Genomic DNA, 26,740 nt, shown 5'->3' on the forward strand with positions numbered 1-26,740 from the left:
CTCTCCACTCATCTCAGCTGAAGACTTTGCCTCATTTTTCAAGCAGAAGATTGATAACATCAGAGACAGTTTTGGTTGACAACCCCCAGAGCCCTTCCTCCTAACTGCCCAGCTCTCCTCCTCCAAAACCAACTTCTCCACCATTACAGAAGATCGACTCTCCACTCTACTCTCAAGATCGCATCTCACCACCTGTGCACTTGACCCGATCCCATCCCCCTTCATCCTAAACCTCACCACAGTCTTCATCCCAACCCTAACCCATTTCTTCAACCTATCACTAACAACTGGTGTTTTCCCCTCAAGCTTTAAACATGCCTCAATCACACCTATCCTCAAAAAGCCCTCTCTTGACCAATCCTCTGTATCTAGCTATCGCCCAATATCACTTCTCCCCTATGCCTCAAAACTACTGGAACAACACGTCCATCTTGATCTGTCCTCCCACCCCTCTTCCTGCTCCCTCTTCGACCCCTTACAATCTGGCTTCCAGTCACACCACTCAACTGAAACTGCCCTAACTAAGGTCACCAATGACCTATTAACCGCCAAGCGCAAGCGACACTACTCTGTCCTCCTCCTCCTGGACCTGTCCTCTGCCTTTGACACAGTGGACCATTCCCTATCACTACAGACCCTCTCATCCCTTGGCATCACAGACTTGGCCCTATCCTGGATCTCATCATACCTAACAGACTGGACATTCAGTGTCTCCCACTCACACATCACCTCCTCACCTCGCCCCCTATCTATCGGAGTCCCACAAGGTTCAGTCCTAGGGCCCCTGCTATTCTCCATTTACACCTTCAGCCTGGGACAGCTCATAGAATCTCACTGCTTTCAGTATCACCTCTATGCCGACAACACACAGATCTACGTCTCTGGACCAGATATCACCACCCTACTAACCAGAATCCCTCAATGTCTGTCCACTATTTCATCCTTCTTCTCCGCTAGATTTCTAAAACTTAACATGGACAAAACAGAATTAATCATCTTTCCCCCATCTCATGCGACCCTCCCAACGGACCTATCCATTACAGTAAACGGCTGCCCACTCTCCCCAGTTCCACAAGCTCACTGCTTCGGGGTAATCCTTGACACTGATCTCTCTTTCAAACCACATATTCAAGCCCTTTCCACTTCCTGCCGCCTTCAACTCAAAAATATTTCACGGATCCGTACATTCCTCAACCAAGAATCTGCAAAAACCCTAGTCCATGCCCTCATCATCTCCCGCCTTGACTACTGCAACCTCCCGCTCTGTTGCCTCCCCTCGAACACTCTTGCACCCCTCCAATCTATTCTAAACTCTGCTGCCCGACTAAGCCACCTGTCCCCCCAGCTATTCCCCGGCCTCTCCCCTCTGTCAATCCCTGCAATGGCTCCCCATTACCCAAAGACTCCACTTCAAAACCCAAGATTTCTCTTGCGCATCACCGCTACTCTGGAACTCTCTACCACAACATATCAAACTCTCGCCAACCATCGAAACCTTCAAAAAGAACCTGAAGACCTACCTCTTCCGACAAGTCTACAACCTGCAGTAACCACTGATCGACCAAACCGCTGCACGACCAGCTCTACCCTCACCTACTGTATCCTCACCCACCCCTTGTAGATTGTGAGCCCTCGCAGGCAGGGTCCTCTCTCCTCCTGTACCAGTAGTGACTTGTATCGCTTAAGATTATTGTACTTGTTTTTACTATGTATACCCCTCCTCACATGTAAAGCGCCATGGAATAAGTGGCGCTATAATAATAATAATAATAATACGAGAAAAACTGATGACAAGTATAAGGAGGAAAATAGACACCTAGACCAAAAAGTGGATAAAAATCAGATCCAGAACATAAAATACATAAATAGTAACAAAAAAAACCCCTGATGTCAGAACGATGCCTTCGAGATCGGAACACAGTGCACGGACTGGCCGGCAGCTCTCCCGACCCGAGCATGACAGCAGCACAGAAATATCTGAAGCTTAAAAGGTGCTTTCACATTGTACTCTGCGCCCCCGTCAGAACCGTATGGCCGGAATCCCCCGCAAAACACGGTACAGGCCCATGGACTGTAATGGTGAAGGCAGAGCGACCGTGTGCGTGGACGTACATCATTTTCAGGAATATACGCTTACTGGAGGAAGATACTTAGAGATAGCAGACAGCGCCTGGGTGTCCACCTCCTGTAGGCATATAATCCAGAAAAAAAGAGCACGGCTGAGCTCACATTCGCTCTGCTGTCACCATTACAATTTATGGCCCCATCGGCGCATGCATCCGGGCCCGTTTTGCGGGAGATTTCGGACACAGAACACAACGTGAATGCGCCCTTACGCTCGGAGCGAGAGCGCTGCCGGCCAGTCCGTGCACTGCATTCATTAATACGGCCATCTGATTGCACCCTTAGAGAGGTGAAGTGTTCGCTTTAGATAGTTTAGGTTGGTGGAAGGAGGCAAAAAAAAATTAGGAAACTAAAGTGGAATCAGAAGGAGGGAATCAGCCTCCATTAGTTCTCTGCAGCTATAAAGAAATCAATTAAACTGTTGGAGGAGAGCTAGCAATGATTCTCTGGGGCAGTATTTTTAGATAATTTTATCTGGAATGGATTGTTGATACAGACCCTTTTTTTTCTTTTTTGCTATTTGAGATGCTGCAGATCTGGTAAGATACTACAACACCCTTTACTTTCATGTTTTATTTCAGCTGCTGATATACACATAGTCTGCATTATTTCACCTTTAACGCTTGTCCTGTGGTGTTGGCACTATTGTATTTTTTGCTAATATTTTGCAAGGGAGATCTGTACTTTGTCAGAAGCAGTGATGAGCGAACATGCTGGGATAAGGTGTTATCTGAGCATGCTCGGGTGCTAAACGAGTATCTTCGGCGTGCTCGAATAATATGTTCAAGCACCTGCATGTCTTGCGGCTGTTCCAGGCAATTCATGCATGTGTTTCACCTGTCAAACAGCTGCAAGATATGCAGCCACGGGGACTCGAACATATTATTCAAGCAAGGCTAATTTGTGGGGCTTATAGAGAAAATGTCACTAGCTCAATGACAACAGATTTAAAATTCTTGTAAAAGTCCTGAAGTTCCCATGATTCTGCCGCTCTTTTCCGTTTTGAGCTGTGTTGCTTCATTGCAGAGATATTCACATTTGTTGCATTTGGAGAGTAGTATGTGAAATCTCTTCTTGTAGTCCAACTATGTTTCTTCACAGTCTTTTCAATGAACACATGCGGAATCACCGCACGTACAACAGGGGGCGCCGCTTTGGGCGGAGCGGGGTATGCACTGCATCCAAAGGGCTGCCAATACCCCCCGTGGACACATACCCTTACACATTGCAGAAGCTTGCAACAGCTACAAAAGGCAGATGTGATTTCATTACGGGGAGGTATGAGCCTACCCTTAATGCCTTGCCGCCGTCACATCTCATGGTATCGCGCTACCAATAGAGAGGGACAATCAAAGACTGTATAAAAGCCGAGGCATGGAATGCAGCAGCCATTTTAGGGTGATTTAGGATAGTGAGGGGACGTCAGAGCTCAGATGAGGGTGGTAAGTAATCATAAAATGGCTGTTACCCATTTCCACACCATGTAACTATCTTCCATTGTATGCATTTATTTTGGAAATAAAGGACGTTTTTTATGCAGCACGGTTAGTGCCATAAGCCCTTCTCTCTTATTATTGCATATTTACACATGGATGCTCTTCTGGGGTCTATTTAGAGCAAGAACCTGTTTAGGAGTTGTACTAGGGGCCTTATTTGTTATCTACAGGGAACTTTACAAATTGGCATAAACTTTGTTCCTTAGGCCTCTTTCACACTTCAGTTTTTTGGCGTCAGTCTAAAACCGCCAGTTTCCTCAAATAACGGATCCGTCATTTTTTGGGGGCGGATCCGTTATTTCCCCATAGACTTGCATTGGCGACGGATTGTGACGGATGGTCGTCAGTTCCATCCGTCATGCGACGGATCCGTCGAAATTTGGCGGACGTTGTCTAGACATAGACGGACATTGAAACGTTTTTTGTCAACGCCGAAATGACGGTTCGCGGCGGATCCGTCATTCCATAGAATGGCCGCCTATGGGCGACGGATCCGTCGCGACCGTCATTTCGGTGGATCCGTCGCCCCAATCCGTTTTTTCAATTGCGCATGCTCCAAAAAGTAGATACTTTTCCCAGACAACCCCCAAGTAACAGATCCGTCAAAAAAACGGATCCGTTGGAATTGTTTTCTCAACAATTGTGACGGATCCGTCGATCCGTCACTATGTCGGAAGTGACTGACGCCAAACAACTGAAGTGTGAAAGAAGCCTTAGACGGTGATCTGACAAAGACCATTTGGGGGTGAAAAATCAACTACATATTGTAGAGGAATGAAATGTCTCATATGTTCTCACAACCTGGATGGGCGCTGGCTCTACTATTGGATGTAGTGCATTTGCTGAACTTTGATGATTTGAGGTATTGAACGCTGTGTCCTGGCAATAGGCGCTCCTAACCAACACCGCTACTGAAGCGCCTCAATCTCCTATATAGCTGTGTAATCTACGCGCACCACATCGTGCACTTATCTCCGCACCATCAGAGACATTCAATATGAAGGGAGAGGAAGCTTTAAATAGCTTAGACTTGAAACCTTTATCCACCCATTGGCAATCATTTTTTGGAAGAGAAAGAAACACTAATTTTAGGGTTCCAAGGTGGATACATAATAAGTTGGGGTTCCCCACCAAAGTAAGGCCTTAAAGTGACCCTGTCACCCCCAAAATGTCAAGTAAACTGCATAAACATTTATACAGTGGACGTAGCCACTATAAAAATCATAGCAGGCATACACAGCTTTGCGTAATGTTTGCAGACATGACCTATGCCTTGTTGCACCGTCCTGACCTCCTATTTGCAAATTAATGCCAGTTCCTCAACTTGATTGACAAGCTCTCTGTTGGTAAGAGGAAGCAATGTCGAAAATCAGTCTGTGCTTGCACACTGACACGGGAGTGCTGCTAGTGTCAGTGTGGACACTCACACAATGTGGCTGCGGGCAAGCTCTGATGCCTGGTTCTTGCCCGTCTGCACCAAGGCATTGGTGTTGTACCATGAGCTTGCAGTCTACATACTGCACTTTATCCTCGCTGAAGCCGCTGGAGGAGCGTTCAAAGACGGGCAGGAACCAGGCGTCAGAATGCAACCAAGGGTATGTTATGCGGCGCCCACACTGACACATGAAACAATTTTGGAACGCTGTCCATCAAGACCATTGGACTGTCTGTAATATGGAAGGGTCCTGCTGCTCGCAGCTAACAATCTATAAGGAAATAGGGGGGAGAAAATAGGTAGAAAGTGCTCGTCATGTGAGGTCCAATCATCAGTATAATAAATAGGGGTTACGATATAAAGGTGCATGATCCGATAATTAGCCGGTATATGTATAAGTGCAGTCACCAAGTGCTATTAGGTGCATGATAGTGCACTTCAAAACGTGGGAGCTAGGTAATAATTGGACTGTCTGATAGTACATACTAGAAAACTGGTGCAGCACAAAAGAAATCATGGAGATGGAGGTGCAAGATTCAGATTATGGAGGATGTTAGTCTTAAGGTACCGTCACACTAGGCGATATCGCCAGCAATCCGTGACGTTGCAGCGACCTGGATGGCGAGATCGCTGTATTTGACACGCAGCAGCGATCTGGATCCCGCTGTGAAATTGCTGGTCGCTGCTAGAAGGTCTGCACATTATTTGGTCGCTAGGTCGCCGTGTATCGCCGTGTTTGACAGCAAAAGCGACGATACCAGCGATATTTTACACTGGTAACCAGGGTAAACATCGGGTTACTAAGCGCAGGGCCGCGCTTAGTAACCCGATGTTTACCCTGGTTACCAGCGTAAAAGTTAAAAAAACAAACAGTACATACTCACCAGCGCGTCCCCCAGCCTCTGCTTCCTGACACTAAAGCGCCGGCCCTAAACTGAAAGTGAAAGCAACAGCGGTGACGTCACCGCTCTGCTGTTAGGGCCGGAGCTCAGTCAGCGTCAGGATGCAGAGGCTGGGGGACGCGCAGGTGAGCATGTACTGTTTGTTTTTTTAACTTTTACGCTGGTAACCAGGGTAAACATCGGGTTACTAAGCGCGGCCCTGCGCTTAGCAACCCGATGTTTACCCTGGTTACCCGGGGACCTCGGCATCGCTGGTCGCTGGAGAGCGGTCTGTGTGACAGCTCTCCAGCGACCACACAGCGACGCTGCAGCGATCGGCATTGCTGTCGCTATCGCTGCAGCGTCCCTTAGTGTGACGGTACCTTTAGATCAGTTGTGGAGTGGAGAGCACAGGTAGCGTGATAGATAGAAATGAGCAAGGAGATACAGGGTGGTGAACAGAGTGGAGGGCATTGTGGGTGAGAGAGATAAGTTTTTATTGTATTCTGTAGCAAATGGGTAACCAGTGTAAGGACTGGCAGAGGGTGGAGGCATCGGTGCAACGGCTGGACAGAAAATCCCTGGCTGCCGCATTCAGGATAGATTGGAGAGGAGAATGTTAGTTTATCGAGAAACCGATCAGTAGAGAGTTCTGTTAGTCCAGATGAGAATGAATGAGAGCGACACTAAGATTTTGAAGTTTTACAGGAGAAAAAAAGGTCGGATTCTTTTAGGAACATGAGTGAGTGAGCAATTGGATATAGGGAGTAAAGGAAAGTTCTGTGTCAAATATGACCCGAAAACAGCAAGCGTGCTACTTGGGAGTTATGGTTGATCCACCCAAAGCAATTGCAATATTGGATATATATAGGTTAGTAGAGGGAGGAAAGATAAGTAGTTTTGGAGAGATTTGGTTTCAGATAGATGGAGGACATGATGTTAGAGACGGACAATCCTTCATATTTGGTATTACGATGGGGGTGATGTCAGGAGAAGAGGTGTATAATTGGGTGTCATCAACATAGAGATGGTACTGGAAACCAAATCTGCTGTCCAATAGGGGCTGCATATAGAGAGAAGAGGAGAGGGCCTAGGACTGAACCCAGAGGAACACGAACAGTAAAGGGAAGATTAGAGGAGTAAGAGTCGGCAAAAGACACAATGAAGACGCGGTCAGAGAGAAAGGAGGAGAACCAGGAGAGAATGGTGTCCTTGAGACCGAAAGAGTGGAGCATAGTGAGGAGGAGCTGATGATCCACAGTGTCCAATGCTGCAGAGAGATCCAGGAGGATCAGCAGGGAGTAGTTACCATTAGATTTAGCTGTAAGTAGGTTATTAGAGACTTTAGTGCAATACAGTGCAAGAAGCGGAAACCAGATTGTAGAGAGTCAAGAACAGAGTGATCTGAGAGATGGCAGATTACACAAAGCGTTCCAGGGGATACAGGGAAGATTAGAGACAAAACCAAAACCAAGACACAAGGATTCCTAAAATATAACTTTTAATATATAAAGTTAAAATGACAAAGTTCTATAATTGAGGACAACACAATGAAATAAATAACCAGCAGGGGAACTAACTGACCCCTACCAAATACCCTACTCTTATCCACTACCTAATTGCGGGGGTAGGCACCCTAGATTTCTGCGGTTGGCGCCCCCGCTCCACGAAGACTGGCCCTGTTGGCCCTACAAATACCCTATAGTCCCTAAAAGGTAGGGACCTTTTAGGGACTATAGGGTATTTGTAGGGCCAACAGGGCCAGTCTTCGTGGAGCGGGGGCGCCAACCGCAGAAATCTAGGGTGCCTACCCCCGCAATTAGGTAGTGGATAAGAGTAGGGTATTTGGTAGGGGTCAGTTAGTTCCCCTGCTGGTTATTTATTTCATTGTGTTGTCCTCAATTATAGAACTTTGTCATTTTAACTTTATATATTAAAAGTTATATTTTAGGAATCCTTGTGTCTTGGTTTTCGTTTTGTAGTCTAGGATTCCATTTATATTTGTCTTTGGTTTTTTTAAGATTAGAGACAAGTCTGTAGTTGGCAGCGCAGTTTTGGTCGAGGGACTTTTTTTTTTTTTTTTTTTTATATATAAAATGTTTTCATGTGACAACAGGGTGATCTAGAAGAACAAATCCCAGGCCAACACCATGCTCTTATCAGAGACGGTAGAGCAAGATGTCAAGCTTTCTAGAAGCTGGGATTCCCTCACTCTGCACCAACTAGTCAACCACTGGTTCAACTGGTCCATAGGAAACTAAAGCGGCCTCAGGTCAGGGAGATATTTAGAGGGTCCGGCTATCCCTGCCCTCCGACACTGCACAAGGAGAAATTCTCAATCAGAAGAGGTCAGCACGCGGCTCATGAATGCCGAGGACTCCTGACTTTTCTCACAAGCAATGCCTGTGGATAAAACATACAGTATGTGTCTCCAAAACTAAAAGATACAAGAAAAATCAGCCTATTACTACCTTACGTTGCCCTTAGATAAAATTGTAACAAATTTTAAGCAGATCAATACCCAAACAATTCAAGAGCAGTATTACTATTATAAACAGGACAGAGCCACAAAATGAGAACACAAAGCTGCAGAATTATTAGTCACAGTACGCACAGAGTGGCCGCTTCCTCATTGCTTGTGTGCCTTTTTTTTCTGTAGCAAATTGTAATTGTTTTAATAGTATTTTTTTTTATTCAATTTGCACCTTTAAAAGGGAAGGTGCCATCAAAAGAAAATTTTTTTAGCAATTGAAAAAACGTAAAGAATTAATGCAAACATTTTCTTAAAAACTTTACCTGATTTTAACGCTATTTTATTTTTAGCGCGATGTTATTTTGGTTATCCAAATGTTTTAGCCCAATGCATCATTGTAATAAGAGTACAAAATACATTTTTCTTTGCATACGCGTGCGATATTTTTACAGGATTGTCCCATTTTTTTTTTACGCTAAAAAAAGGCACAAAAAATAAATAAATAAAATGAAATTAAAATACCACCAAAAAATAGCGTCTGTGAATTTGGGCAGAATCGATCAAACATTGTGTGCCCAATTTGGTGCAAGACCAGACACACAAAAAAAAAGAAAATATAAAAAAAAAAAAGAAAATATATATAAAAAAAAAAAAAAAGAAGCAAAATGATGAATCAGGGCAATAGTATAGGATTATGCTTCCTGAGCTCCATGATGACCTGCTCGCTGTGATTCATGATACTATTAGCAGCGTTACCGTCCCCTTATCTGAGAATAAAGGATCCACCTCCGGAACAATTGAGTGAGACCCCGGCCTACAGGCTGCAGCCTGACGACAATGGATGCAGAGATGCTGGAGATTCCGGCGGTGGGAAACGTACCTCTTCCTCTTTGCGCTGCCGGTATCAGATGTGGCGGAGGAGATCATGCTGTCGCCGTCCTCTATGTCGAGGTCTCTGCGAGCCAGCTCTTTCTTTTTTGCCTGAAAATAAAGAACAAATCTCCAGAGTCAGCCTCGCTCTGCCAAACGTTCCCAGAATACATGAATATTAAACAGCTGCATAGATCAGTTTCACTCGGAAAAAAAAAAAAAAAAAAAAAGGGCTACAACTGGTGTCAGTATATAAATATTAAAAGCGTCACGGATCTGCGATACAGCAGCTTAGAAACATTTACATCTTGTCAGGTGCAACAACGCCGGCGCCGGTTGTCAAACAGTGGATTGTGTGCGTTGTGCCTCTCCTCCGGCTGCAGGCAAAGCCATAAAAATAACTCCCGGCTAACAAAAATCCAGAAAGCCTCAACTATTATCATGAAAGGGGAACTCCGGTCATGATATTGACGACCAATCAGCATCAATATCACACTGCTGGGGGGTCCGACACCCAACGCTACCATCGATCATCCGTAAACACCGACTGGAGCTGCACTGCGCAGCTCTATTCAATGTGTAGCAGCCGCTGCCGAGTGCTGAAGGTCAGCTTCCATTCTCCAGAGAGGATAATCTGAATCTGTCATCAATATCATAAGAACCCTTTAAGAACATTGCAAAAGTAGAAAGAGCCCACCAGTCAAGGTGTTCACACAGAAAAGACCCCCAAAGCTCGAAGCACAGCCCTGCTGGACATCAGAGGACACTGTGTAGTGGGCAAAATGACATAGTGTAAGCACAGAAATGAAATCCCCTTCAACAAAAACTGGATCAAAACGATAAATCTTTATTCCATCTTCATAAAAGTTAGTCGACATCAGCATAGGGTGATCAATGAGTTGAACAGGCTGCCACGAGAGGTGGTGAGTTCTCCTTCAATGGAGGTCTTCAGAGGTTGAACAGATGTCTGAGATGGTTTAGTGACTCCTGCACTGAGAAAGGGGTTGGACACGATGACCCTGGACGTCCCTTCCGACTTCATCTTTTCTAGGATTCAATAATAAAAAGCACTGACGCGTTTCAAGCAGTCTCACTCTTTAAGATAGCGAGTAGGAGGTGCACCATAAGAACACGTGACCACCCCTTTATGGGTCTCCTACGGAGCACATCTTGCTCACACAACACATAGGATTAAAAGGGAAGTTGTCACTTCGTTCATTGTGTCCAAATAACGGGCAGCATGAATAGGAGCCTGGCTGCACGACAGTCAGACTATAGTTAAAGGATTGGGTCAGGGACCATAGCAGAGAGGAGAGAACACCAGCTGACTGACAGGTCTCTCCCATACCGAGATCCTTATCAATCACCTAGAGCAGTGCTGGGAAAATCCATTCAAGGGTGTCATAGGCAAAAATCTGCTAATCAGATAATTTCCTGCTGATAAAACAATGGTTTTCGTATATCTACAGCAGGCAGTAGAGTAAATACATCAGTGGAATCAGGGTCTCAGTCCCTACATTATGCTACTCTCAGATTAATTTGCAAAAACTGGTGACAGATTCCCTTTAAGCAAACACCAAAAAGAGAGTTATACATTTTTTAAATTATTGCTTCCTGAGAACCGTAACTTTTTTTTTTTTTGTAATCAATGGAGCGGTGTTAGGGCTTTTTTTCGTAGCGAGGTGAAGTGTTTACTGATACTATTTTGGGGCCATAAAATGATTTTGTTCTATTTTAAATATTCACATTTTTTTTTTTTTTAATCAGAGGGAAGTGTAGTGACTAAAGAATGTCAATTGTGCAGCTTATATTTATTTTTTCTTTACTGTGTTTACGGTATGGGTTCATTTTTTTTTTTATCTATTTTTGATAGATCTTACTTTTATGGACGCGGTCGCCCCTCCTGAGCACGCGCCATACATTCACACGCAACTTGTGACATACTGCACTCGAAACTTGTTACCGTCTTTACTGTTGAGCTGATGTACACTGTGGCCTTTATAAAACATGGAGTAAAAATTTATTTTAACTTTTGAATGCTGAACTAATTTGTTTTGTCAAATCTTTAGCCCCATGACATCTATGCAGAAGAAGGGACCATGAAAGGAGATTTCAGCGCTGAGCCGCCACCATTTCTTGTCCCTATGTACAAAAGTCCCTTCTGCAATTTCTTATAATTAACTTTCTTGGTCGACTGTAATTCAGAGATATCAAGGGGTCTTGTACTCTTCCATAATAAGCAACTACAAGAAAACTACTGCACAAGTAATATCCAGCAAAGGAGCAATTCTTACATTATTAGGGTCCTATCCACAGACAAGGGTAGGTAATTCTGGACATATAGCAGATATGAGCATGATGGGGTGAGATGGGATCATGATGATGAATGGAGGGCGAATGAAGGCAATGGAAGGCGAATGAAGGGCGGTGGATGGCGAATAAAGGGCGGTGGATGGCGAATAAAGGGCGGTGGATGGCGAATAAAGGGCGGTGGAAGGCGAATAAAGGGCGGTGGAAGGCGAATAAAGGGCGGTGGAAGGCGAATAAAGGGCGGTGGAAGGCGAATGAAGGGCGGTGGAGGGCGAAAGGAGGGAGGTGGAAGGCGAAAGGAGAGAGGTGGATGGCGAAAGGAGGGAGGTGGAAGGCAAAAGGAGGGAGGTGGAAGGCAAAAGGAGGGAGGTGGAAGGCGAAAGGAGGGCGGTGGAAGGCCAATGGAGGGAGGTGGAAGGTGCATGGAGGGAGGTGGAAGGCCAATGGAGGGAGGTGGAAGGCGCATGGAGGGAGGTGGAAGGCACATAGAATGCAGTGGAAGACCAATGGAAGGAGGTGGGAGACCAATGGCGGGCGGTGGAAGACCAATGGAGAGCAGTGAAAGACTAATGGAAGGCGGTGGAAGATGAATAGAGGGTGGTGGAAGACGAATAGAGGGCGGTGGAAGACGAATAGAGGGCGGTGGAAGACCAATGAAGGGTGGTGGATGGAGAATGATGATGAATGGAGAATAATGGATGATGAAATGCACCAAGGAACTCATATCTATGGTGACTGGCAGAAAAAAAACCTACATCTGTCACTAAGGAAGACAGGCATCAGACAAAACTAACCTAGACATATGCATTAGCTTTACGTTGGCTGAATCTAACAGAATCGGTGGGACCCGCCTAGGCTTAGAAAAACTGGGCAGTTGGATTTCAACATGCCTGATCATTTATTTCTAAGAGAAGGCAAGCCGTTGCTAAAAGTGTCAAAGGAGTCCATTGGTCTACTTCGTGTGTCTTATATAATGAAAACGAGAAAATGAAGGCGCACATGCATGGTGGATTCGAGGGAAATTACTACTGGTAAATAGTTTATTTTAAATCATATTTCCTGTTATTAGTGATCGAAACCCTAAAAGAATCTCCAATCGGAGGCCGTGAACGCATTCACTTATACAGCATCACACCAGAACCAGAGGACGACAACCAGTTATTGTGCAAGTAGTAAAAATGCAGAAAGAAACCATTATATATGGACTATGGATATAGACATTGGACCTTTCTGATGCCAGTGATTGGCTGCAGACAATATGTGCAGACAACGAGCAGGACTACTGGAGCCGAGTGAGGAAGGAAAAATCCATGACATATATGAATCATTCACTATTATTAGTCCGTGTGCAGTCCGCTGTGCACACGACACTATATCCTATGGAGTTATTCACACGTCCTACATTGGTCTGATTTCCAGACTAAACTCACCACACAAGTAAATAAGTTTTGGGGAAAAAAAAATATCCACGTTGCGTTCGCGTGTTGTCTGTTTTTCACTCCCTCTATTTTTTTTTCTTGCAGCAGATAGCAAAAACGGACACAAAAGGACCAGTAATCGATGAAAATCGGCCATTTAATAACAGGTGAGAAAAAAATAAGAACTGGATTCAGCCTAGCCCACATCCGCACTTTACATCCCGTGTACGAGTCATGATTTCGGGACCGGGGAACGTCTCCTGAATTGAACAGCCTCCTATATGCCAAAAGATAAATGGGCATCATAGGGGGGTTTTGTGTCCATGTCCCCATAACACTACATAAGTCTCAGTGTGGACCAATAATGTAAAACTTAACAAAAAAAAAAAATCAGAATGTCATAAATTGTGTAGGTCCTCAAATAAATTATTGGTGCAAACTGGTCCTAAGAATTAGCATCCAGTAAATCTAGGTTCACACTTGTGCAATACTGTAGGCCGAGCACTACGTCCGAGTTTCCATCGGTTTCCCAGAAATACTGCACGTTAATGAGGACTCCAATGGAGCAATTAACTTGAATGACGTGGACGGAGTCACTTTGGACACTGTATGGCCTCCATCCTGGCAGTATTCGTCTTTTTACGACGTGCATAAAATACTGATGAATGAAGACAAACTTAAAGGGGTTTTTCCCATGAACAAAGTTAATTTTAAGGCTATGTGCAAGCGTTCGGAATTGCCGCGGAAATTTCTGCGGAAATTCCGCAACTCCCTGCCGCGGAAAATACGTATGCGGAATTGGCATGTGTATTCCCGCTAAACACTAGTGTTTTACAAGCGTAATTAGCTTGCAGAATGCTAGCGTTTTCCAAGCGATCTTGCAGCATCGCTTGGAAAACTGATTGACAGGTCAGGTCACACTTGTCAAACAGTGTTTGACAAGTGTGACCAACTTTTTACTATTGATGCTGCCTATACACCATCAATAGTAAAAAGATAGAATGATAAAAATACTAAAAAAAAGTGATATTCTCACCTTCCGGCGGCCGCCGCAGCCTTCCGATCCTCGCGGTTCTCCCAGCAGCTCCCGTTCCCAGCGATGCCTTCATCACAGGTCATTGTTGCAAGGGATAACTGGGAACGGGAGCATCGCGAGGATCAGGAAGGCTGCGGGGGACGCCGGAAGGTGAGAATATCACGACTTTTTATTCCCAGGGCCTGGAGGAGAGTTTCCTCTCCTCCACAGCCGGGTGCCATCCGCACATGAACCGCTTACTTTGTGCATGGTGGGCATAGCCCCATGCGGAAAATAAGCGGTTCAATGCCCACGATGCAATTCCGTTGCGGAAAAATACGCAGCATTAGCACAGCATTGTGGAATCCCATTGAATTCAATGGGTTGTGTATGCGTTTTCGTGGCAAAAAAACATGGCAAAAACTAATACAATCCACAACGTGTGCACATAGCCTAAAGTTGATTTTCTTCAACAGTTCTTGGAATAATAATAATTTCCACAATTGAATATGTTTAAATGAAATGTTCCTGTGCTGAGATAATCTTATAAATGTGCCCCTGCTGTGTACTGTACAATGGCTGTGTCTGACGTACAGGGACATGGTCTGATCATACCACAGCTCCTGGGCAGGGTGGAGAGAATGAGTATACAGACAGGACAGCACTTCTTCTTGTGAGGTAAAGCAGCTCCTTGCCTGTTTTTAACCCCTGGAGATATTTTTGTTTTGAGACCTCTGGTTGTCATGCCAATCCATCGACTACCCGCCATCATGTGACACGGGTGCCAATGGGCGGGATTTGCGGCGCGCTTGATGGAAGCACGTGTTAAATGCTGCTGTCAGAGTTTGACAGCGGCATTTAACAGGTTAACAGCCGCGGGTGGTTCACAATTCCACCCGAGGCTGTTGCGGTGTGAAGAAACCAGATTATATCTTAATTACCCAAACAACTGTTTAGTAAACCAAGAAGAATTGACTTTTTATCTGTATGTTGGCTTTTGGATTTAAGCGTTGATTTCTGGTTGGTCAAGAAAACAGACTTTTGTTTGTGTAACGTGATCAAGATAATATAAACATACATATAACTTTTATTACAAATATTAAGATATATTAAACAAAGTAGTACAATAAATCAATGATTCAGTAAATAACAAAAGGCAGGGACACTGGATTCCCTGACATACATGGAATAATCAACAGTGACAGAGAACATAGAGAGCATGAGACCTAAACATCCTGATACGAATGAATACTCAAATAGTAATATGGGCACCCATACCAATTAGTCAAAATCAATTGCTTAAATATGCACTAAATGTCAGCATAGGTGTCCATAGATACATTGCTAACAGGCTCACACAGCATGCAACAAATGCTCAACTATTCTGAGTCTAATAAATGCATAGCATTAACAAATGTAATCATGTATAATTACATAATCATGTATAATTACAGAAGATGGCTAGTGTATTACCTGTGGCCATGTTTGATGCAGGATGAGGGTCTGTGACTATACCTCGACGCGCGTTTCATCGCCTCTGCAGCTTCGAAGCTCAAGGTCATGGTATAGGTATGGTCATCCTGCATCAAACATGGCCACAGGTAATACACTAGCCATCTTCTGTAATCACACATGACTAGATGGAGGCATGGAACATGTTGTTCCAGTAAATATGGCGGTCGTGAACTTCCTTCACTTGGAATTCTGGGATACGGTGACATCTGGACAGAACAGGAAATGAAACCATTACAATGCAATTATATAAATAGATTACATTTGCTGTTAATGCTATGCATTTATTAGACTCAGAATAGTTGAGCATTTGTTGCATGTAGTGTGAGCCTGTTAGCAATGTATCTATGGACACCTATGCTGACGTTTAGTGCATATTTAAGCAATTGATTCTGTGAGGGTGGACTGAATGACACTGGGTAAATCTAAAAATAGGGCGAGCTTCCAGGGCTGCTGAGCAGAGATGGAAAAGATCCCACTCCAACGAGCGCTTCATCACATTCCAACAGTCCCTCACTACTTTCAAGGCCACACTCGCCACAGCTAAACAAACCTACTTCTCATCTCTCATATCCTCCCTGTCTCACAACCCTAAACAGTTATTCAACACCTTCAATTCTCTCCTCCGTCCCCCAGCACCCCCTCCCTCTCCACTCATCTCAGCTGAAGACTTTGCCTCATTTTTCAAGCAGAAGATTGATAACATCAGAGACAGTTTTGGTCGACAACCCCCAGAGCCCTTCCTCCTAACTGCCCAGCCCTCCAACTCCACAACCAACTTCTCCACCACTACAGAAGATCCACTTTCCACCCTACTCTCAAGATCGCATCTCATCACCTGTGCACTTGACCCGATCCCATCCCACTTCATCCCAAACCTCACCACAGTCTTCATCCCAACCCTAACCCATCTCTTCAACCTATCATTAAAGGGAACCTGTCACCCCCACCAGACGTTAGTAACTAAAAGAGCCATCTTGTGCAGCACTAATGCTGCATTCTTACAAGGTGGCTCTTTTAGTTATTGTTCGTTGCACTGCAGAAATAATCACTTTTTAAAATTTGTCCCTCATACCTTCAAATCGCCACGGGGCAGGGTCTTTCCCCCCTAATCCAGACGCACCACATCCGTCACTCTGCGAGCCGGGCGCTGTCTCCTCGGCGTTATTCAATTCTCCAGGCGCCTGCGCTGTCATATTCTGCTTGGGCATGCACAGTTTGCGCTGTCTGACCACTGACATCACTTGATGTGTTGCTTACTGCGCCTGTGCGCACGCGCGGCTAGAGATCCCGCAGTCTCTTATGATTTATTCACACTGGGGGGCGGGGTCTCGGTCCGCGCAGGCGCAGTACGCAAGACATCAAGTGATGTCAGTGGTCGGGCAGCGCGAACTGCGCATGCCTAAGGCAGAATATGACAGCGCAGGAGCCTGGAGAATTGAATAACGCCGAGGAGGCGGTGCCCGGCTCGCAGAATGACGGATGTGGTGCGTCTGGATTAGGGGGGAAAGACCTGCCCCTGTGGCGATTTGAAGGTAAGAGGGCCAAAAAGCGATTATTTCTGCAGTGCAATGAAAAATAACTAAAAAAGCCACATTGTTAGAATGCAGCATTAGTGCTGCACAAGTTGTCTCTTTTAGTTACTAACGCCTGGGGGGGTGACAGGCTCCCTATAATGATAGGTTGAAGAGATGGGTTAGGGTTCCCTTTAACAACTGGTGTTTTTCCTTCAAGCTTTAAATATGCCTTAATCACACCTATCCTCAAAATGCCCTCTCTTGACCCATCCTCTGTATCTAGCTATCGCCCTATATCACTTCTCCCCTATACCTCAAAACTACTGGAACAACATGTCCATCTTGAACTGTCCTCCCCCCTCTCTTCTTGCTCCCTCTTCGACCGCTTATAATCTGGCTTCCGGTCACATCACTAAACTGAAACTGCTCTAAGGGCTGCTTTGCCGACGTACCGACGCATGCTGTGAAAGAAATGCACAACGGGGGCAGCGGAAGCAGTCTTACGACGCTTCCGCTGCCCCATTGTAAGGTCCGGGGAGGAGGGGGCGGAGTTTCGGCCGCGCATGCGCAGTCGCAAATGGCGGCACGACACGCAAAAAAAACGTTACATGTAACTTTTTTTGTGCCGACGGTCCGCCAAAACACGACGCAACCGTCGCACGATGGTTGCGACGTGTGGCAATACGTCGCAATGCGTCGGTAATGTAAGTCTATGGGGAAAAAACACATCCTGCAGACAACTTTGCAGGATGCGTTTTTTCTCCTGAACGACGGATTGCGACGTACAGCCAAAAACGCTAGTGTGAAAGTAGCCTAAGGTCACCAATGACCTATTAACCACCAAGGCCAAGTGACACTACTGTATCCTCCTCCTCCTGGACCTGTCCTCTGCCTTTGAGACAGTGGACCATTCCCTATTACTACAGACCCTCTCATCCCTTGGCATCACAGACTTGGCCCTATCCTGGATCTTAATGTCTTCAAAGGGAGATTTGTAGTTAAAATTCTGCGCTGCCGCTAAGATGAATTTCAGGAGAGTATAGTTGAGTCACAGTGGTTTTATTCAACGCGTTTCAGGGGTCTCATGCCCCCTTCATCAGGAAATACCACCATGGTATTTCTTGATGAAGGGGCATGAGACCCCTGAAACGCGTTGAATAAAACCACTGTGAATCAACTATACTCTCCTGAAATTCATCTTAGCGGCAGCGCAGAATTTTAACTACTAATCTCCCTTTGAAGACATTAATTTCTCTGGTCGGTGAAGACCTGTGGATCTGCAGCAGCCGCTATCTATATGCTCTAATCTCATCCTAACCAGGTGAGCAAATTTGGTGTATATTCTCCTCTGTGTAACGTGGATAAGACCCTATTGCGCTCTTTGTCTCCCCATTGTTTTGCAATAGTATCCTGGATCTCGTCATACCTAACAGATCGGACATTCAGCGTCTCCCACTCACACACCACCTCCTCACCTCGCCCCCTATCTGTCGGAGTCCCGCAAGGTTCAGTCCTAGGGCCCCTGCTCTTCTCCATTTTCACCTTCTGCCTGGGACAGCTCATAGAATCTCACGGCTTTCAGTATCACCTCTATGCTGATGACACACAGATCTACATCTCTGGACCAGATATCACCATCCTACTAACCAGAATCCCTCAATGTCTGTTCGCTATTTCATCCTTCTTCTCTGCTAGATTTCTAAAACTTAATATGGATAAAACAGAATTCATCATCTTTCCCCCATCTCACACAACCCCCCCAACAGACCTATCCATTACAGTAAACTGCTGCCCACTCTCCAGAGTCCCACAAGCTCGCGGCCTTGGGGTAATCCTTGACACTGATCTCTCTTTCAAACCACATATACAAGCTTTCTCCACTTCCTGCCGACTTCAACTCAAAAATATTTCACGAATTCATACATTCCTCAACCAAGAATCTGCAAAAACCCTAGTCCATGCCCTCATCATCTCCCGCCTCGACTACTGTAACCTCCTGCTCTGTGGCCTCCCCTCTAACACTCTCGCACCCCTCCAATCTATTCTAAACTCTGCTGCCCAACTAATCCACCTGTCCCCCCGCTATTCCCCTGCCTCTACCCTCAGTTAATCCCTGCACTGGCTCCCCATTACCCAGAGACTCCAGTACAAAACCCTAACCATGACGTACAAAGCCATCCACAACCTGTGTCCTCTGTATATCTGTGACCTTGTCTCCCGGTACTTCACAGGAGAACATGTCGCCTCTGAGTTATACACTGCTGCAGGATATGTTGGCGCTATAGATATATTCATTATTAGTACAAAGTTGGTGGTGACAGGAGCCTTCAGGACGCACCTGCCATCACACCGAGCAGGGAGGAGGGGAGCATGTGATAGGCAGCATGATAGACCCTGTATAACACACACCCATTAAAGGGAATCTGTCGAGATACCCCTCATACACAGTTTATACACACATGTAAATCAGTGAAAGAGAAAGGCATTGATACCTTTATATTTACCGTATATACTCGAGTATAAGCTGAGATTTTCAGCCCATTTTTTTAGGCTGAAAGTGCCCCTCTCGGCTTATACTCGAGTCATTGTTGGCGGGGGAGGGGGAGAGGCGGCTGTCACACACTCACCTGCTCCTGGCGCGGTCCCTGCATCTCCGATGGTCTCCGGGCGCTGACAGCTTCTTTCAGCATTGAGCGGTCACATGGTACCGCTCATTACAGTAATGAATATGGACACGACTCCACTCCCATAGGGGTGGAGCCGTGTATTCATTACCGTAATTAGCGGTACCGATGCCCGCTCAACGCTGAAAGAAGCTGTCAGCGCCCGGAGACCACCTGTAAGAAAGAAGCAGGGATCGTGCCGGGAGCAGGTGAGTATAATGGGGAGGATTGCGCGATATTCACCTGTCCCTATTCCATCGCCGGGCGCCGCTCCGTCTTCCGCGTCCTCTGCAGTGACGCTCAGGTCAGAGGGCGCGATGACGTGGTTAGTGCGCGCCCTCTGCCTGAACAGTCACTGCAGAGGATGTGGAAGATAGAGCGGCGCCCAGCGGTGGACCAGGGACAGGTGAATATTGCAAGTGCCGGGGGCCTGAACGACGAGAGGTGAGTAAGTCATGTTTTTTTTAAATCGCAGCAACAGCATATGGGGCAAATGTTTCTATGGAGCATCTCATGGGGCCATAATCAGCATTTGAGCAGCATTATATGGGCCAAATGTCTGTATGGAGCATCTTATGGGGCCCTTATTAACCTTTATGCAGCATTGTATGGGGCAAATGTCTCAATGGAGCATCTTATGGGGCAATAATCAACCTTTATACAGCATTATATGGGGCATATTTTAATATTGAGCATCTTATGGGGCCCATCATGAACTGTATGGAGCATTATATGGGGCGTATTTTGTATGGAGCATCTTATGGGGCCCATCATGAACTTTATGGAGCATTATATGGGGCTCCTGATTCAATATGGATATTCAAAAACACGTAACCTACTGATGTCTCAATTAGAGACAGAGGCAAGGAAAGTGGTGACCTTTGCAGATGTTAGATGTCCTGACTGGCGCTCGATGTCACAGACACATTGGGGCTACTAGAGTAGGAAGTGCTGAAGGATGGAAATACCCTCAAGAGGCAAAATTCTGCCAAGTGCTCTGGATGTTACAAAGCACTTAATATCTCATTTACGAAAATAGTGTATTTCTATGCACTCAGGCAATTGACATGAAGATTCCCTTGAAAGACAAACAGATTAGGCCTAGTGATAAGCGAGCATGCTCGGATAGCGCTATGTGAGCATGCTGTGTTAGCCAAGTGTGTTGGGAGTGTCCGAGTCCCCGCGGCTGCATGTCTTGCGGCTGTTAGACACGTGCACGGATTGCCTGTGTGTTAGACATTCCCTGTATCTGTAGCGGCTGTTGAACATAGCGGGGACTCGTTCATATAACTAGAGCACACCTGAGATACTCCGATAACACCCGAGCATGCTCAGATAGCACTATATCCGAGGACGCTCGCTCATCTCTAATTAGGACCAAATAACATCAAATGCCCCAAACCTAAGAAGTTCAAAGTAAACACATTAAACAAAAAATATACATTATACAAATAAAAAACAGAAAATAAAAACTAATAGTGAAGCCAAGCCTTCTCCATCCATTTAGAGCTGACGTTTTCTAAACCAAACGTACAATCACATTATCTACTAGGTTCTACGTTCACAAACATTTTCTTATCCACAAAGAACAATTAGAAATACAAACAAGCTCAGCAATAACCACCTAAAATAATCCAATATGTTCCAGTCACAACAGCCAAGCTGACGGCTGGTTACAACAGCACATTTATGCATTTGCACAGTGTAAAGGTGTCCGTACAGGTTGGGGTTTTGTGCCATGGAGCTTAGAAAATGGAGATAATTTACAAGTAAAAGCTGCGGTATTCCAGTGTGCGATTTTTTGCAGTGCAGTTCTCTTCCATGCAGCCCTGACCGCCAAGTGTGCGGACAGCTTCAATAAGCAGGAACAATCTCCAGACATTACTCAGACCTTTTACTTTCCATCAGTCGTGATACTAAGACTTGTGTGAGGTCGGAGGGGCGCTTACCTGCATCAGCTGCTGCAGCTTGAAGACCCGCTTGTAAATTGCGGAGTTTGGGACATTGTACCGTTTCGCATTTTCAAACATCAAATTTAGGTCGGTCTCCAGCTGGTCCAGACTATCGTAGTCCTGGTTCTTTAGTTTAGTTCTGCAAAAAACATGGAAGACATCTGTAACTAGGAATTGCTGCTGTAATGCACATTACTTAAAGGCAACCTGTCACATTATACGTGATCTGCGCACAGCACGGTATAGAGGAGGAGACGCCGAGCAGAATGATACATAGCATTGTTGGAAAAGATTAAATTTAACCCCTTCATGACCCAGCCTATTTTGACCTTAATGACCTGGCCATTTTTTGCAATTCTGACCAGTGTCCCTTTATGAGGTAATAACTCAGGAACGCTTCAACGGATCCTAGCGGTTTTGAGATTGTTTTTTCGTGACATATTGGGCTTCATGTTAGTGGTAAATTTAGGTCGATAATTTTTGCGTTTATTTGTGAAAAAAATGGAAATTTGGCGAAAATTTTGAAAATTTCGCAATTTTTCAAATTTTGAATTTTTATTCTGTTAAACCAGAGAGTTATGTGACACAAAATAGTTAATAAATGACATTTCCCACATGTCTACTTTACATCAGCACAATTTTGGAAACAATTTTTTTTTTTTTGCTAGGAAGTTATAAGGGTTTAAAATTTGACCAGCGATTTCTCATTTTTACAACAAAATTTACAAAACCATTTTTTTTAAGGACCACCTCACATTTGAAGTCAGTTTGAGGGTTCTATATGGCTGAAAATACCCAAAAGTGACACCATTCTAAAAACTGCACCCCTCAAGGTGCTCAAAACCACATTCAAGAAGTTTATTAACCCTTCAGGTGCTTCACAGCAGCAGAAGCAACATGGAAGGAAAAAATGAACATTTAACTTTTTAGTTACAAAAATGATCTTTTAGCAACAATTTTTTTATTTTCCCAAGGGTAAAGAGAGAAGAGAAACTGGACCCCAAAAGTTATTGTACAATTTGTCCTGAGTACGCCGATACCCCATATGTGGGGGGAATCACTGTTTGGGCACACGACAGGGCTCGGAAGGGAAAGAGCGCCATTTGACTTTTTCAATGAAAAATTGGCTCCAATCTTTAGCGGACACCATGTCGCGTTTGGAGAGCCCCCGTGTGCCTAAATATTTGAACTCCCCCACAAGTGACCCCATTTTGGAAACTAGACCCCCCTAAGGAACTTATCTAGATGCATAGTGAGCACTTTGAACCCCCGAGTGCTTCACAAATTTATCCGTAAAAATGAAAAAGTACTTTTTTTTTTCACAAAAAATTTCTTTTAGCCTCAATTGTTCATTTCCACATGGGCAGCAGGATAAAATGGATCCTAAAATGTATTGGGCAATTTCTCCTGAGTACACCAATACCTCACATGTGGGGGTAAACCACTGTTTGGGCACACGGCAGGGCTCGGAAGGGAAGGAGCGCCATTTGACTTTTTGAATGAAAAATTAGCTCCAATCTTTAGCGGACACCATGTCGCGTTTGGAGAGCCCCTGTGTGCCTAAACATTGGAGCTCCCCCACATGTGACCCCATTTTGGAAACTAGACCCCCCAAGGAACTTATCTAGATGCATAGTGAGCACTTTGAACCCCAAGGTGCTTCACAAATTGATCCGTAAAAATTAAATAGTACTTTTTTTTCACAAAAAAATTATTTTAGCCTCAATTTGTTCATTTCCACATGGGCAGCAGGATAAAATGGATCCTAAAATTTATTGGGAAATTTCTCCTGAGTACACGGATACCTCACATGTGGGGGTAAACCACTGTTTGGGCACACGGCAGGGCTCAGAAGGGAAGGAGCGCCATTTGACTTTTTGAATGAAAAATTAGCTCCAATTGTTAGCGGACACCATGTCGCGTTTGGAGAGCCCCTGTGTGCCTAAACATTGGAGCTCCCCCACATGTGACCCCATTTTGGAAACTAGATCTCCCATGGAACTAATCTTGATGTGCGGTGACCACTTTAAACCCCCAAGTGCTTCACATAAGTTTATAACGCAGAGCCGTGAAAATAAAAAATCTTTTTTCTTTCCTCAAAAATTGTTTTTTAGTTCGCAATTTTTTATTTTCACAAGAGTAACAGGAGAAATTGGACCCCAAAAGTTGTTGTCCAGTTTGTCCTGAGTACGCTGATACCCCAAATGTGGGGGGGAACCACTGTTTTGGCACACGTCGGGGCTCGGAAGGGAAGTAGTGACGTTTTGGAATGCAGACTTTGATGGAATGGTCTGCGGGCATCATGTTATGTTTGCAGAGCCCCTGATGTACCTAAACAGTAGAAACCCCCCACAAGTGACCCTATTTTGGAAACTAGACCCCCAAAGGAACTTATCTAGATATGTGGTGAGCACTTTGAACCCCCAAGTGCTTCACAGAAGTTTACAACGCAGAGCCGTGAAAATATAAAATAATTTTTCATTCCTCAAATATGATGTTTTAGCAAGCAATTTTTTATTTTCACAAGGGTAACAGGAGAAATTGGACCCCAATAATTGTTGCCCAGTTTGTCCCGAGTATGCTGGTACCCCATATGTGGGGGTAAACCACTGTTTGGGCGCACGTCGGGGCTCAGAAAGGAGGGAGCACCATTTGACTTTTTGAGCGCAAGATTGGCTGGAATCAATGATGGCGCCATGTTGCGTTTGGAGACCCCTGATGTGCCTAAACAGTGGAAACCCCTCAATTCTAACTCCAACACTAACCCCAACACACCCCTAACCCTAATCCCAACTCAAGCCATAACCCTAACCACAACCCTAACCCCAACACACCCCTAACCACAACCCTAACCCCAACACACCCCTAACCCTAATCCCTAATCCTAACCCTAACCACAACCCTAACCCCAACACACCCATAACCATAACCCTAACCACAAGCCTAATCTTAACCCTATTTCCAACCCTAGCCCTAATTCCAACCCTAACTCTAATTCCAACCCTAACCCTAAGGCTATGTGCCCACGTTGCGGATTCATGTGAGATTTTTCCGCACCATTTTTGAAAAATCCGCAGGTAAAAGGCAATGCCTTTTACCTGCGGATTTACTGCGGATTTCCAGTGTTTTTTGTGCGGATTTCACCTGCGGATTCCTATTGAGGAACAGGTGTAAAACGCTGCGGAATCCGCACAAAGAATTGACATGCTGCGGAAAATACAACGCAGCGTTCCCGCGCTGTATTTTCCGCACCATGGGCACAGCGGATTTGGTTTTCCATAGGTTTACATGGAACTGTAAACCTGATGGAACACTGCTACGAATCCACAGCGGCCAATCTACTGCGGATACGCAGCCAAATCCGCACCGTGTGCACATAGCCTAATTCTAAGACTATGTGCACACGCTGCGGAAAACGCTGCGGATCTGCAGTGTTTCCGCAGCTGCGGGTGCGCAGCAGTTTCCCGTGAGTTTATAGTTCAATGTAAACCTATGGGAAACAAAAAACGCTGTGCCCATGCTGCGGGAAAAAATGCGCGGAAACGCAGCGGTTTACATTCTGGAGCATGTCACTTCTTTCTGCGGATTCCGCAGCGGTTTTACACCTGCTCCAATAGAAAACCGCAGTTGTAAAACCGCAGTGAAATCCGCAGAAAAACCACGGTGAATCCGCGATAAATCCGCAGCGGTTTTGCACTGCGGATTTAACAAATCTGCTGCGGAAAAATCCGCAGAGGACCAGAATACGTGTGCACATACCCTAACCCTAGTTCTAACCCTAACCCTAGTTCTAACCCTAACCCTAGTTCTAACCCTAACCCTAGTTCTAACCCTAACCCTAGTTCTAACCCTAACCCTAACCCTAGTTCTAACCCTAACCCTAGTTCTAACCCCAACCCTAGCTCTAACCCTAACCCTAGTTCTAACTTTAGTGGGGGGGAAAATAAAAAATATATATTTTCTTTATTTTATTGTTGTCCCTACCTATGGGGGTGATAAAGGGGGGGGTTCATTTACTATTTTTTTATTTTGATCACTGTGATAGGTTTTATCACAGTGCTCAAAATGTACATCGAACGAATCTGCCGGCCGCCATTTTGGAAGATGGCGGCGCCCAGGGAGAAGACGGATGGACACCGGGAAGCTCGGTAAGTATGAAGGGGGGGGAGATCGGGGCACAGGGGGTGGATTGGAGGACGGGGGGGGTGGATCGCAGAACGGGGGGAGCAGACAGGAGGACAGGGGAGCGGACAGGAGGACGGAGGGGACCGGACCACCGAACGGAGGACTGGGGAGTAGATCGGGGGCGGTGGGGGGGGGGGGGGGGGGGCAGACCAGTATTTCCAGCCATGGCCGAAGATATTGCAGCATCGGCCATGGCTGGATTGCAATATTTCACCAGTTTTTTAGGTGAAATATTAAAAATTGCTCTGATTGGCTGTTGCACTTTCAACAGCCAATCAGAGCGATCGTAGCCACGGGGGGGGGGGGGGGGGGGGGGGGGGTGTGAAGCCACCCCTCCTGGGCTGAAGTACCACTCCCCCTGTCCCTGCAGGTCGGGTGAAATTGGAGTTAACCCTTTCACACGATCTGCAGGGACGCGATCATTCTGTGACACAGCATATGCGTCACAGGTCGGATTGGCACCGACTTTCATGATGCATACGCTGTGTCACAGGTCGGGAAGGGGTTAACTTGTATTTTATTAATTGAAGTCTCTGGTGTCAGTATATAGGAGTCTAGTGGGCGGTGCTACTAATGATTGACCGTTATTTATTATTATAGCGCCATTTATTCCATGGCGCTTTACATGTTAAAAGGGGCATACATAATAAAAAACATGTACCACAATCATGAACAAGTCACCCATTGGTACAGGAGGAGAGAGGACCCTGCCTGCGAGGGTTCACAATCTACAAGGGATGGGTGAGGATACAATAGGCGAGGATAGAGCTGGTCGTGCAGCGGTATGGTGGATCGGTGGATCGGTGGTTACTGCAGGTTGTAGGCTTGTCGGAAGAGGTAGGTCTTCAGTTCTTTTTGAAGTTTCAAGGGTAGGCGAGAGTCTGATATT

The 26,740-nt window shown here is 45.5% G+C and overlaps 1 protein-coding gene across 7 annotated transcripts in view; it reads right to left on the reverse strand.

Moving 5' to 3' along the window:
• The window catches only part of PBRM1 (polybromo 1), an 85,829-nt gene that overhangs the window by 35,818 nt on the left and 23,271 nt on the right, over positions 1-26,740 (reverse strand). For all 7 annotated transcript variants that reach the window (XM_077278154.1, XM_077278152.1, XM_077278149.1 and 4 more), the window contains exons 12-13: positions 21,664-21,805; positions 9,290-9,390 (exon numbers count right to left, since the gene is read on the reverse strand). In XM_077278154.1, coding sequence (XP_077134269.1) covers positions 9,290-9,390; positions 21,664-21,805 — 243 coding nt within the window. The remainder of the gene's footprint in view (positions 1-9,289; positions 9,391-21,663; positions 21,806-26,740) is intronic.

Source organism: Ranitomeya variabilis, chromosome 8, assembly GCF_051348905.1.
Source record: "Ranitomeya variabilis isolate aRanVar5 chromosome 8, aRanVar5.hap1, whole genome shotgun sequence".
NCBI classification, from domain to species: Eukaryota; Metazoa; Chordata; class Amphibia; order Anura; family Dendrobatidae; genus Ranitomeya; species Ranitomeya variabilis.